The sequence below is a fragment of the Oncorhynchus mykiss genome, chromosome 10 (genome assembly GCF_013265735.2).
Source record: "Oncorhynchus mykiss isolate Arlee chromosome 10, USDA_OmykA_1.1, whole genome shotgun sequence".
Taxonomy (NCBI): Eukaryota; Metazoa; Chordata; class Actinopteri; order Salmoniformes; family Salmonidae; genus Oncorhynchus; species Oncorhynchus mykiss.
Window position 1 is genome coordinate 80,894,159 of NC_048574.1, and position 13,022 is coordinate 80,907,180.

The 13,022-nt window shown below is 41.7% G+C and overlaps 1 protein-coding gene across 3 annotated transcripts in view; it reads left to right on the forward strand.

Annotated features, from left to right (window-relative positions):
* Positions 1-13,022, forward strand: part of LOC110515606 (ankyrin-2) — a 199,104-nt gene that overhangs the window by 170,624 nt on the left and 15,458 nt on the right. The window contains exon 1 of one of the 3 annotated variants that reach the window (XM_036934158.1): positions 1,655-12,432. The exons of the other annotated variants lie outside the window; for them this stretch is intronic. Coding sequence (XP_036790053.1) covers positions 2,187-12,432 — 10,246 coding nt within the window. The 5' untranslated portion in view covers positions 1,655-2,186. Of the gene's footprint in view, positions 1-1,654; positions 12,433-13,022 lie in introns of those variants that run through there. 3 annotated transcript variants of the gene reach the window in all.

The window sequence follows — 13,022 nt, forward strand, 5'->3', positions numbered from 1 at the left end:
AATCAGTAACTTCAGAAGATGGTTATACCTTCCTTGAGCTCTTGTTTACAGAGTCTAGACCATCTTCACCTGAATCTATAACATCGTTAAATGAGTACAGGTCTCTTTCTCCTGACTCTCCTATTGCTGATTTCAGATCACATTGTTGTGATTATTATTTGCTATTCACAGAAGATAGATCTTCGTCACCACAATCAGTCACCCCAGACGTTGAATTCTCTGGATTTAGCCTTGAGGAATTGATTGCTGAGGACAGAGCAGATTCTCCTGAATCAATATATTCAGACGGGGAATTTCTGGATCAATTGGAAGCAGAACTTGTTCAAGTTTTGCATGAATCAGCTTCTCCATTTTCTGATTCTCTCCCTCACTCTATTCAATCTGAAACATATATCAACAAATTCATCTCACCTGCCTTAGTCCAGTTTGAATCTGAGCACAGAGAAAGAAAAACAGACATATTGTCTACCACAACAATGGCAACACAAGACTCTGTTGAGGCTAAAACCGCGTTACCAGTTGCAGCTAAAACAGCATTTATACAGCTTGACTTAAGTGATGAGAAATGTTTGTCGTTGTTACCAGCTGCTGTAATGATGCCAGTTAAGCAGGAGCCAGGTAATTATCTTGATGAGGTAGATGAAGACAATTTGAAACACCAAGATAAATCTGAAGTCAAACCTTTATCTCCTGAGTCAGTCTTGTCAGAAAGTGGTTCACAATTCAGACCTGGACATTGTGATTATTATTTGTTGTACGATGGGAGTATTTCTCCGATACCTGAATCTGTAACAACATTTGAAGATCATACACCTCTTTCTCCTGACTCACCTAATACACAATTCAGACCTGGACATTGTGATTATTATTTGTTGTACGATGTGTGTCGGTCTACATCACCTTTGTCTGTACCTTCATATCTTGAATATTGTGGTTTGCACAGACTAGATTTCCCTTCAGATAGTGAATTTACAGTGACAGATCAAAGTAGCCTATCTGAGTATAGACCACTCTCACCAGAATCAATAACTTCAGACGGGGACTTTAACTTCCTTGAGCTCTTGTTTTCAGAGTTTAGATCATCCTCTGCACAGTCTGTTGCATCATTTGATGAGTACAGGCTCCTCTCTCCTGACTCTCCAGTTCCTCACTTCATGCCTCAATGTTGCGATTGTTATTTGTCTTTCACTGGAAGTAGATGTTCATCACCAGAATCAGTAGCTTCAAATATTGAATTCTCTGAGTTCTGTCTTGAGGAACTGTTTGCTGAAGACAGAGCAGATTCACCTGAATCATTTATATCAGAGAGTGAATTTGTTGAGTCAGTTGAAAGAGGTCTAATGAAACTCAGACCCTTGTCACCAGAATCAGTAACTTCAGAAGGTGATTATACCTCCGTTGAGTTCTTGGTTGATGAGTCTAGACCATCTTCACCTGATTCTATCACTTCAAATGATGAATATCGAGCTCTATCTCCTGATTCCCCAATCCCACAATTTAGACCCACAGTAATTGAGTCGTCAGTGTCGTCATTCTTTAGCAGATCTTCGTCACCTATTTCAGTAATTTCAGACACTGAAGGATCTGGCTTCTATCTTGAGGATTTTGTCAATGAAGAGAGGCCATATTCTCCAGAATATTTTGTGTCAGAGAGTGAATTCGTAGAAGCAGCTGAAGGAGGTTTGATAAAATTCAGACCCCTGTCACCAGAATCAGTAACTTCAGAAGATGGTTATACCTTCCTTGAGCTCTTGTTTACAGAGTCTAGACCATCTTCACCTGAATCTATAACATCGTTAAATGAGTACAGGTCTCTTTCTCCTGACTCTCCTATTGCTGATTTCAGATCACATTGTTGTGATTATTATTTGCTATTCACAGAAGATAGATCTTCGTCACCACAATCAGTCACCCCAGACGTTGAATTCTCTGGATTTAGCCTTGAGGAATTGATTGCTGAGGACAGAGCAGATTCTCCTGAATCAATATATTCAGACGGGGAATTTCTGGATCAATTGGAAGCAGAACTTGTTCAAGTTTTGCATGAATCAGCTTCTCCATTTTCTGATTCTCTCCCTCACTCTATTCAATCTGAAACATATATCAACAAATTCATCTCACCTGCCTTAGTCCAGTTTGAATCTGAGCACAGAGAAAGAAAAACAGACATATTGTCTACCACAACAATGGCAACACAAGACTCTGTTGAGGCTAAAACCGCGTTACCAGTTGCAGCTAAAACAGCATTCATACAGCTTGACTTAAGTGATGAGAAATGTTTGTCGTTGTTACCAGCTGCTGTAATGATGCCAGTTAAGCAGGAGCCAGGTAATTATCTTGATGAGGTAGATGAAGACAATTTGAAACACCAAGATAAATCTGAAGTCAAACCTTTATCTCCTGAGTCAGTCTTGTCAGAAAGTGGTTCACAATTCAGACCTGGACATTGTGATTATTATTTGTTGTACGATGGGAGTATTTCTCCGATACCTGAATCTGTAACAACATTTGAAGATCATACACCTCTTTCTCCTGACTCACCTAATACACAATTCAGACCTGGACATTGTGATTATTATTTGTTGTACGATGTGTGTAGGTCTACATCACCTTTGTCTGTAACTTCAGACCTTGAATATTGTGGTTTGCACAGACTAGATTTCCCTTCAGATAGTGAATTTACAGTGACAGATCAAAGTAGCCTATCTGAGTATAGACCACTCTCACCAGAATCAATAACTTCAGACGGGGACTTTAACTTACTTGAGCTCTTGTTTTCAGAGTCTAGATCATCCTCTGCACAGTCTGTTGCATCATTTGATGAGTACAGGCTCCTCTCTCCTGACTCTCCAGTTCCTCACTTCATGCCTCAATGTTGCGATTGTTATTTGTCTTTCACTGGAAGTAGATGTTCATCACCAGAATCAGTAGCTTCAAATATTGAATTCTCTGAGTTCTGTCTTGAGGAACTGTTTGCTGAAGACAGAGCAGATTCACCTGAATCATTTATATCAGAGAGTGAATTTGTTGAGTCAGTTGAAAGAGGTCTAATGAAACTCAGACCCTTGTCACCAGAATCAGTAACTTCAGAAGGTGATTATACCTCCGTTGAGTTCTTGGTTGATGAGTCTAGACCATCTTCACCTGAATCTATAACATCGTTAAATGAGTACAGGTCTCTTTCTCCTGACTCTCCTATTGCTGATTTCAGATCACATTGTTGTGATTATTATTTGCTATTCACAGAAGATAGATCTTCGTCACCACAATCAGTCACCTCAGACGTTGAATTCTCTGGATTTAGCCTTGAGGAATTGATTGCTGAGGACAGAGCAGATTCTCCTGAATCAATATATTCAGACGGGGAATTTCTGGATCAATTGGAAGCAGAACTTGTTCAAGTTTTGCATGAATCAGCTTCTCCATTTTCTGATTCTCTCCCTCACTCTATTCAATCTGAAACATATATCAACAAATTCATCTCACCTGCCTTAGTCCAGTTTGAATCTGAGCACAGAGAAAGAAAAACAGACATATTGTCTACCACAACAATGGCAACACAAGACTCTGTTGAGGCTAAAACCGCGTTACCAGTTGCAGCTAAAACAGCATTCATACAGCTTGACTTAAGTGATGAGAAATGTTTGTCGTTGTTACCAGCTGCTGTAATGATGCCAGTTAAGCAGGAGCCAGGTAATTATCTTGATGAGGTAGATGAAGACAATTTGAAACACCAAGATAAATCTGAAGTCAAACCTTTATCTCCTGAGTCAGTCTTGTCAGAAAGTGGTTCACAATTCAGACCTGGACATTGTGATTATTATTTGTTGTACGATGGGAGTATTTCTCCGATACCTGAATCTGTAACAACATTTGAAGATCATACACCTCTTTCTCCTGACTCACCTAATACACAATTCAGACCTGGACATTGTGATTATTATTTGTTGTACGATGTGTGTAGGTCTACATCACCTTTGTCTGTAACTTCAGACCTTGAATATTGTGGTTTGCACAGACTAGATTTCCCTTCAGATAGTGAATTTACAGTGACAGATCAAAGTAGCCTATCTGAGTATAGACCACTCTCACCAGAATCAATAACTTCAGACGGGGACTTTAACTTACTTGAGCTCTTGTTTTCAGAGTCTAGATCATCCTCTGCACAGTCTGTTGCATCATTTGATGAGTACAGGCTCCTCTCTCCTGACTCTCCAGTTCCTCACTTCATGCCTCAATGTTGCGATTGTTATTTGTCTTTCACTGGAAGTAGATGTTCATCACCAGAATCAGTAGCTTCAAATATTGAATTCTCTGAGTTCTGTCTTGAGGAACTGTTTGCTGAAGACAGAGCAGATTCACCTGAATCATTTATATCAGAGAGTGAATTTGTTGAGTCAGTTGAAAGAGGTCTAATGAAACTCAGACCCTTGTCACCAGAATCAGTAACTTCAGAAGGTGATTATACCTCCGTTGAGTTCTTGGTTGATGAGTCTAGACCATCTTCACCTGATTCTATCACTTCAAATGATGAATATCGAGCTCTATCTCCTGATTCCCCAATCCCACAATTTAGACCCACAGTAATTGAGTCGTCAGTGTCGTCATTCTTTAGCAGATCTTCGTCACCTATTTCAGTAACTTCAGACACTGAAGGATCTGGCTTCTATCTTGAGGATTTTGTCAATGAAGAGAGGCCATATTCTCCAGAATCTTTTGTGTCAGAGAGTGAATTCGTAGAAGCAGCTGAAGGAGGTTTGATAAAATTCAGACCCCTGTCACCAGAATCAGTAACTTCAGAAGATGGTTATACCTTCCTTGAGCTCTTGTTTGCAGAGTCTAGACCATCTTCACCTGAATCTATAACATCGTTAAATGAGTACAGGTCTCTTTCTCCTGACTCTCCTATTGCTGATTTCAGATCACATTGTTGTGATTATTATTTGCTATTCACAGAAGATAGATCTTCGTCACCACAATCAGTCACCTCAGACGTTGAATTCTCTGGATTTAGCCTTGAGGAATTGATTGCTGAGGACAGAGCAGATTCTCCTGAATCAATATATTCAGACGGGGAATTTCTGGATCAATTGGAAGCAGAACTTGTTCAAGTTTTGCATGAATCAGCATCTCCATTTTCTGATTCTCTCCCTCACTCTATTCAATCTGAAACATATATCAACAAATTCATCTCACCTGCCTTAGTCCAGTTTGAATCTGAGCACAGAGAAAGAAAAACAGACATATTGTCTACCACAACAATGGCAACACAAGACTCTGTTGAGGCTAAAACCGCATTACCAGTTGCAGCTAAAACAGCATTCATACAGCTTGACTTAAGTGATGAGAAATGTTTGTCGTTGTTACCAGCTGCTGTAATGATGCCAGTTAAGCAGGAGCCAGGTAATTATCTTGATGAGGTAGATGAAGACAATTTAAAACACCAAGATAAATCTGAAGTCAAACCTTTATCTCCTGAGTCAGTCTTGTCAGAAAGTGGTTCACAATTCAGACCTGGACATTGTGATTATTATTTGTTGTACGATGGGAGTATTTCTCCGATACCTGAATCTGTAACAACATTTGAAGATCATACACCTCTTTCTCCTGACTCACCTAATACACAATTCAGACCTGGACATTGTGATTATTATTTGTTGTACGATGTGTGTAGGTCTACATCACCTTTGTCTGTAACTTCAGACCTTGAATATTGTGGTTTGCACAGACTAGATTTCCCTTCAGATAGTGAATTTACAGTGACAGATCAAAGTAGCCTATCTGAGTATAGACCACTCTCACCAGAATCAATAACTTCAGACGGGGACTTTAACTTCCTTGAGCTCTTGTTTTCAGAGTTTAGATCATCCTCTGCACAGTCTGTTGCATCATTTGATGAGTACAGGCTCCTCTCTCCTGACTCTCCAGTTCCTCACTTCATGCCTCAATGTTGCGATTGTTATTTGTCTTTCACTGGAAGTAGATGTTCATCACCAGAATCAGTAGCTTCAAATATTGAATTCTCTGAGTTCTGTCTTGAGGAACTGTTTGCTGAAGACAGAGCAGATTCACCTGAATCATTTATATCAGAGAGTGAATTTGTTGAGTCAGTTGAAAGAGGTCTAATGAAACTCAGACCCTTGTCACCAGAATCAGTAACTTCAGAAGGTGATTATACCTCCGTTCAGTTCTTGGTTGATGAGTCTAGACCATCTTCACCTGATTCTGTCACTTCAAATTATGAATATCGAGCTCTATCTCCTGATTCCCCAATCCCACAATTTAGACCCACAGTAATTGAGTCGTCAGTGTCGTCATTCTTTAGCAGATCTTCGTCACCTATTTCAGTAACTTCAGACACTGAAGGATCTGGCTTCTATCTTGAGGAATTTTTCAATGAAGAGAGAACATATTCTCCAGAATCGTTTGTGTTAGAGGGTGAATTCCTAGAAGCAGCTGAAGGAGATTTGATCAAATTCAGACCCTTGTCACCAGAATCAGTAACTTCAGAAGATGGTTATACCTTCCTTGAGCTCTTGTTTACAGAGTCTAGACCATCTTCACCTGAATCTATAACATCGTTAAATGAGTACAGGTCTCTTTCCCCTGACTCTCCTATTGCTGATTTCAGATCACATTGTTGTGATTATTATTTGCTATTCACAGAAGATAGATCTTCGTCACCACAATCAGTCACCTCAGACGTTGAATTCTCTGGATTTAGCCTTGAGGAATTGATTGCTGAGGACAGAGCAGATTCTCCTGAATCAATATATTCAGAGGGGGAATTTCTGGATCAATTGGAAGCAGAACTTGTTCAAGTTTTGCATGAATCAGCTTCTCCATTTTCTGATTCTCTCCCTCACTCTATTCAATCTGAAACATATATCAACAAATTCATCTCACCTGCCTTAGTCCAGTTTGAATCTGAGCACAGAGAAAGAAAAACAGACATATTGTCTACCACAACAATGGCAACACAAGACTCTGTTGAGGCTAAAACCGCGTTACCAGTTGCAGCTAAAACAGCATTTATACAGCTTGACTTAAGTGATGAGAAATGTTTGTCGTTGTTACCAGCTGCTGTAATGATGCCAGTTAAGCAGGAGCCAGGTAATTATCTTGATGAGGTAGATGAAGACAATTTGAAACACCAAGATAAATCTGAAGTCAAACCTTTATCTCCTGAGTCAGTCTTGTCAGAAAGTGGTTCACAATTCAGACCTGGACATTGTGATTATTATTTGTTGTACGATGGGAGTATTTCTCCGATACCTGAATCTGTAACAACATTTGAAGATCATACACCTCTTTCTCCTGACTCACCTAATACACAATTCAGACCTGGACATTGTGATTATTATTTGTTGTACGATGTGTGTCGGTCTACATCACCTTTGTCTGTACCTTCATATCTTGAATATTGTGGTTTGCACAGACTAGATTTCCCTTCAGATAGTGAATTTACAGTGACAGATCAAAGTAGCCTATCTGAGTATAGACCACTCTCACCAGAATCAATAACTTCAGACGGGGACTTTAACTTCCTTGAGCTCTTGTTTTCAGAGTTTAGATCATCCTCTGCACAGTCTGTTGCATCATTTGATGAGTACAGGCTCCTCTCTCCTGACTCTCCAGTTCCTCACTTCATGCCTCAATGTTGCGATTGTTATTTGTCTTTCACTGGAAGTAGATGTTCATCACCAGAATCAGTAGCTTCAAATATTGAATTCTCTGAGTTCTGTCTTGAGGAACTGTTTGCTGAAGACAGAGCAGATTCACCTGAATCATTTATATCAGAGAGTGAATTTGTTGAGTCAGTTGAAAGAGGTCTAATGAAACTCAGACCCTTGTCACCAGAATCAGTAACTTCAGAAGGTGATTATACCTCCGTTGAGTTCTTGGTTGATGAGTCTAGACCATCTTCACCTGATTCTATCACTTCAAATGATGAATATCGAGCTCTATCTCCTGATTCCCCAATCCCACAATTTAGACCCACAGTAATTGAGTCGTCAGTGTCGTCATTCTTTAGCAGATCTTCGTCACCTATTTCAGTAACTTCAGACACTGAAGGATCTGGCTTCTATCTTGAGGAATTTTTCAATGAAGAGAGACCATATTCTCCAGAATCGTTTGTGTTAGAGGGTGAATTCCTAGAAGCAGCTGAAGGAGATTTGATCAAATTCAGACCCCTGTCACCAGAATCAATAACTTCAGGAGATGGTTATACCTTCCTTGAGTTCTTGTTTACAGAGTCTAGACCATCTCCACCTGAATCTATAACATCGTCAAATGAGTACAGGCCTCTCTCTCCAGACTCTCCTATTCCTGATTTCAGATCACATTGTTGTGATTGTTATTTGTCTTTCACTGGAAGTAGGTGTTCATCACCAGAATCAGTCACCTCAGACATTCAATTCTCAGGACTTTACCCTAAGGAATTATTTACTGAGGACAGACCAGATTCACCTATTTCCATCTGTTCAGGGGGCGGTGATGATGATGAGGATGATGTTAGTTTTCCTAAAACATCACAGTGGGATGATGATGCAGGTTCTTTAGAAAAGATCCCAACTGTCCATTGGGCCTTCATACCTCAGTTCATGGTTTCTAAAGCTGTACAAACAGGCTTATCACTAGACTCGGATGAATCTTCATCCCAACCAGTTCATGGACTCTCTAAGGTGCGGCCTTTGTCTCCAGAATATAGACTAGTTTACAGGGCAGTTCCCATCAAACTAATGTCCCATGCGTATGACCCAGCGAACGAAGGTGAAACCTACGATAGTAAGACTGGTGTTTTCGAACATTCGGGACAAAGATACAAGGTTATACAGGTTCTTGACTGTCAGAGGGAACATTGCGTGGATTTCGGGCCTGTTCCATTTCATGAATCCAACCTTGGCATGCCTCGTGTCTTTGAAACCACAGCAGTTGAGTTGACAAAACAAGATATCTCCTCACTACAACACTCTGACATCACTGACCAGACAGTCACAGATACTTTGCATAAACCTCATTTGCTAATATCCCAGCCAGTAGAGACAGAAATCATAACCCCTTCCCCCGTCTTAGCTGAATGGGAGTTCACCCAGTTGTCGTCCCTTCCTGAGTACAGACCTCTTTCTCCTGAGTCACTCGGTTTAGACATGGATGGAATCATTTTCTATCTTGACCACTTATTTACTGACATGAGGCCATCTTCACCTGAATCTGTTGCGTCAGTGAATGAATACAGGCCTCTCTCACCTGACTCTCCAGTTCCCCACTATGGATCTAGAATCCCAGATGTTTTCATGACTGCAGAGCGTAGATCTTCCCTCTGTTCTGTTACGTCAGCCATTGAATTGTTTGGATTTTGTCTTGAGGAATCGTTTGCTGAGGACAGAGCCGATTCACCTGAATCAGTAACATCAGATATTGAATTCTCTGTGTTCTGTCTTGAGGAATCATTTGCGGAGGACAGAGCAGATTCACCTGAATCAGTAACATCAGATATTGGATTCCCTGAGTTCTGTCTTGATGAATCGTTTGCTGAGGACAGAGCAGATTCACCTGAATCATTTATATCAGAAGGTGACTATGAACATGTAGACGAGACACTCACTAAATCCAGTCCTCTGCCACCTGAAGATGAGTACGCTCATTCTTTCGTTCAGTACTGGCTTTCAGAGTTACAGCCGTCCTCTGCAGAACCCATGACATCACTAGATGAGTTAGATGCTGCAGAAACAAGCACATTTACAGAAATGAAGGATTCTGAATCTCAGCCTGTTTATGAATTCTCTGAAGGAAATACATTGTCTCTAGAATATAGACTGGTTCATAAGGCAGTTCCCTCCACTCTAATGGCCCATACATTTGACCCGGCATACCAAGGTGAAACTTACTTGAACAAATCAGGTGTTTTTGAATATGCAAAAGACAGACAGGCTAGAGAGATAATGGAGCGTCTGCAGGACAAAGATACTGTCCTGGACAGGCCGGTCACACCAGAGTCAATTACATCAGAAGAGATTCAGTCTTTTTTGAATGATTGGTCTACTGAGTTAAGGCCAAACTCACCAGCCTCTGTTGCATCACTTGATGAGCATAGGCCTCTCTCTCCAGACTCTCCTATTCCCCAGTTCATACATCAATGTTGTGATAATTATGTGGAACTCCCTGGTGATAGGTCTTCGTCACCTCAGTCGGTAATGTCAGACGTTGAATACTGTGCTTTATTTCTCGGTGAACTGATTCCTGAACACAGACCGGATTCTCCTGATTCCTTTTTGGCTGATAGTGAATTCAGAGAGTCAATTGAACAGTTTTTTAGAATATTCAGAACCTTGACACCAGAATCAGTAACTTCAGAAGGTGGTTATACATTCCTTGAGCTCTTGTTTGTAGAGTCTAGACCATCTTCACCTGAATCTGTAACATCAGTTGATGAGTACAGGCCTCTCTCTCCTGACTCTCCAGTTCCCCAGTTCTTACATCAATATTGTGATTATTATGGGTTATTCCCTGCTGATAGGTCTTCATCACCTGAATCAGTAACATCAGAAATTGAATTCTCTGAGTTCTGTCTTGATGAATCGTTTGCTGAGGACAGAGCAGATTCACCTGAATCATTTATATCAGAAGGTGAATATGAACATGTAGACGAGACACTCACTAAATCCAGTCTTCTGCCACCTGAAGATGAGTACGCTCATTCTTTCGTTCAGTACTGGCTTTCAGAGTTACAGCTGTCCTCTGCAGATCCCATGATATCACTAGATGAGTTAGATGCTGCAGAAACAAGCCCATCTACAGAAATTGAGGATTCTGAATCCCACCCTATTTATGAATTCTCTGAAGGAAAAACATCAACTCCAGAATATAGACTAGTTTATAAGGCAGTTCCCTCCACGCTAATGGCCCATACATTTGACCCAGCGTACCAAGGTGACACTTATTTGAGTAAGACAGGTGTTTTTGAATATGCAGGAGACAGAAAGGTTAGAAAAGCCCTGGATCGACCGCATCGATCTGGTGAGGACTTGAGGCCAGTTAGTGTTGAAGAACCAGCCTCCCCTTGTCAATCTGCTACTCCAGCAGAGGAGGAGACGGTACAAGAGGGGTCCTTGCTAACAGTACCTCATGTCACTGACCAGACAGTCACAGAAACTTTGCACGAACCTCATTTGCCAATATCCCAGCCAGTAGAGACAGAAATCAGAACCTCTTCCCCCGTCCTAGCTGAACGGGAGTTCACCCAGTCATCGTCCCTTCCTGAGTACAAAACTCTTTCGGCTGAGTCACTCGGTTCAGACAGGGATGGAGTCCTTTTATATCTTAACCACTTCTTTACTGACATGAGGCCATCTTCACCGGAGTCTGTTGTGTCATTTGATGAGTACAGGCCCCTCTCTCCTGACTCTCCAGTTCCTCACTTCATGCCTCAATGTTGCCATTGTTATTTGGCTCCCACTGGTGATCGATCTTCGTCACCTCAATCAGAAACTTCAGATATTGAATTCTCTGAGGTATGTCTTGAGGAACTGTTTACTGAAGACAGAGCAGATTCACCTGAATCATATATATCGGAAGATGGAATGAGATTAGTAGATGAGTCAGACAAAGATATGAGCCAAGACAGACCAATGACACCAGATTCAACATCGGGAGAGAGCCTGTCATTTGTAGAAGACTGGTTTTCAGAGTTAGCTTTAAAACCGTCCTCCCCTGAATCCGTTTCATCACAAGAGGACCTCTCTCCTGACTCACCTGTCCTCCAATATGGACCTGGTCTGTCTGTTGTTGCCGTGTCAACAGGAGAGAAGTGTTGGACACCTGAATCTGTGATATCAGACTGGGATGAGTTTGGTCTGGAGGACTTGTTCTGTGCGACCAGAGCCTGTTCTCCTGACTCCATCTGTTCCAATACAGATACTGTTTTAACTCAGGGTGACGGTCAACGTTCTCCTCCAACAGACCAGGTTTCCACTGAACATGAACCTGAAATGAGAGTTGAAAGAGCACGCTTAAAACAACCCCCGGAATTAATAGATGCCCCTTTTAGTTTAGTTTTCCCAGTTGTTTGCCAAACCCACCGAGCAGTGGAAGCGTTTTTTTGTAGGGCCTCCTCCCCAGACAGCCACAGAGCACCCGTAGAGGATGTAGATTTAGATGATGTAGAGACTCACAGACCTCACCAAGCATCCTCTCAGTCGAGTCACGTGCCATCTGACGAACACAATCTGGGATCTCCTGTTGCTGCTGTCAGGGCGGAGGAGGCAGTTCACAACAGACCTCAAGCAAGTCGTAAGTCAATCCAAAGAAAAGAACACAGTAATGTCCCTACGTTGAAAGGAAGTGAAGCGCAAACCAAGATTGACGAGACAAGCAAGCACCTGAAAGCCGATGAGAAAAGCGGAAGACAGACGAGTTTCTGCGCCGTCGGTAAGACCACGCACGTTCTCCGTCAGCAGGGAATGCCGAGACGCTTTCTAAAAACAAATAAGGCTGGAAGTGTGTAGTGCGTAGTTCGCATGCGTCGTGTAGGACCCTTAGGCTCAAGCTTTCACTAATGGGTTTTGACGCATAGCTGTAGGAGCTTGACACTCCTGCTGAGGCATGTTTGCATCAGCAATGCAGGAAGTGTCTCAGAAAGGCAACTAATGAACAGTAGTGAGACACGTTTAGTCTCAACACCATGGACTTCCTTCCTGTCACATGGTGTGTCCTCAAGCTAAAAATGGCTGACTAAATGTGACTTTATTCCCTTCTGTAGTGACCTACTTTTGACCAGAGATGTGCAGGCTAAAAGGTTCAAAGTAGTGCACTATGAAGGGAATAGAGTGCCATAGGGCCCTGGTTAAAAGTAGTGCACTACGAAGGGAATAGGGTGCCATAGGGCCCTGGTTAAAAGTAGTGCACTACGAAGGGAATAGGGTGCCATAGGGCCCTGGTTAAAAGTAGTGCACTACGAAGGGAATAGGGTGCCATAGGGCCCTGGTTAAAAGTAGTGCACTACGAAGGGAATAGGGTGC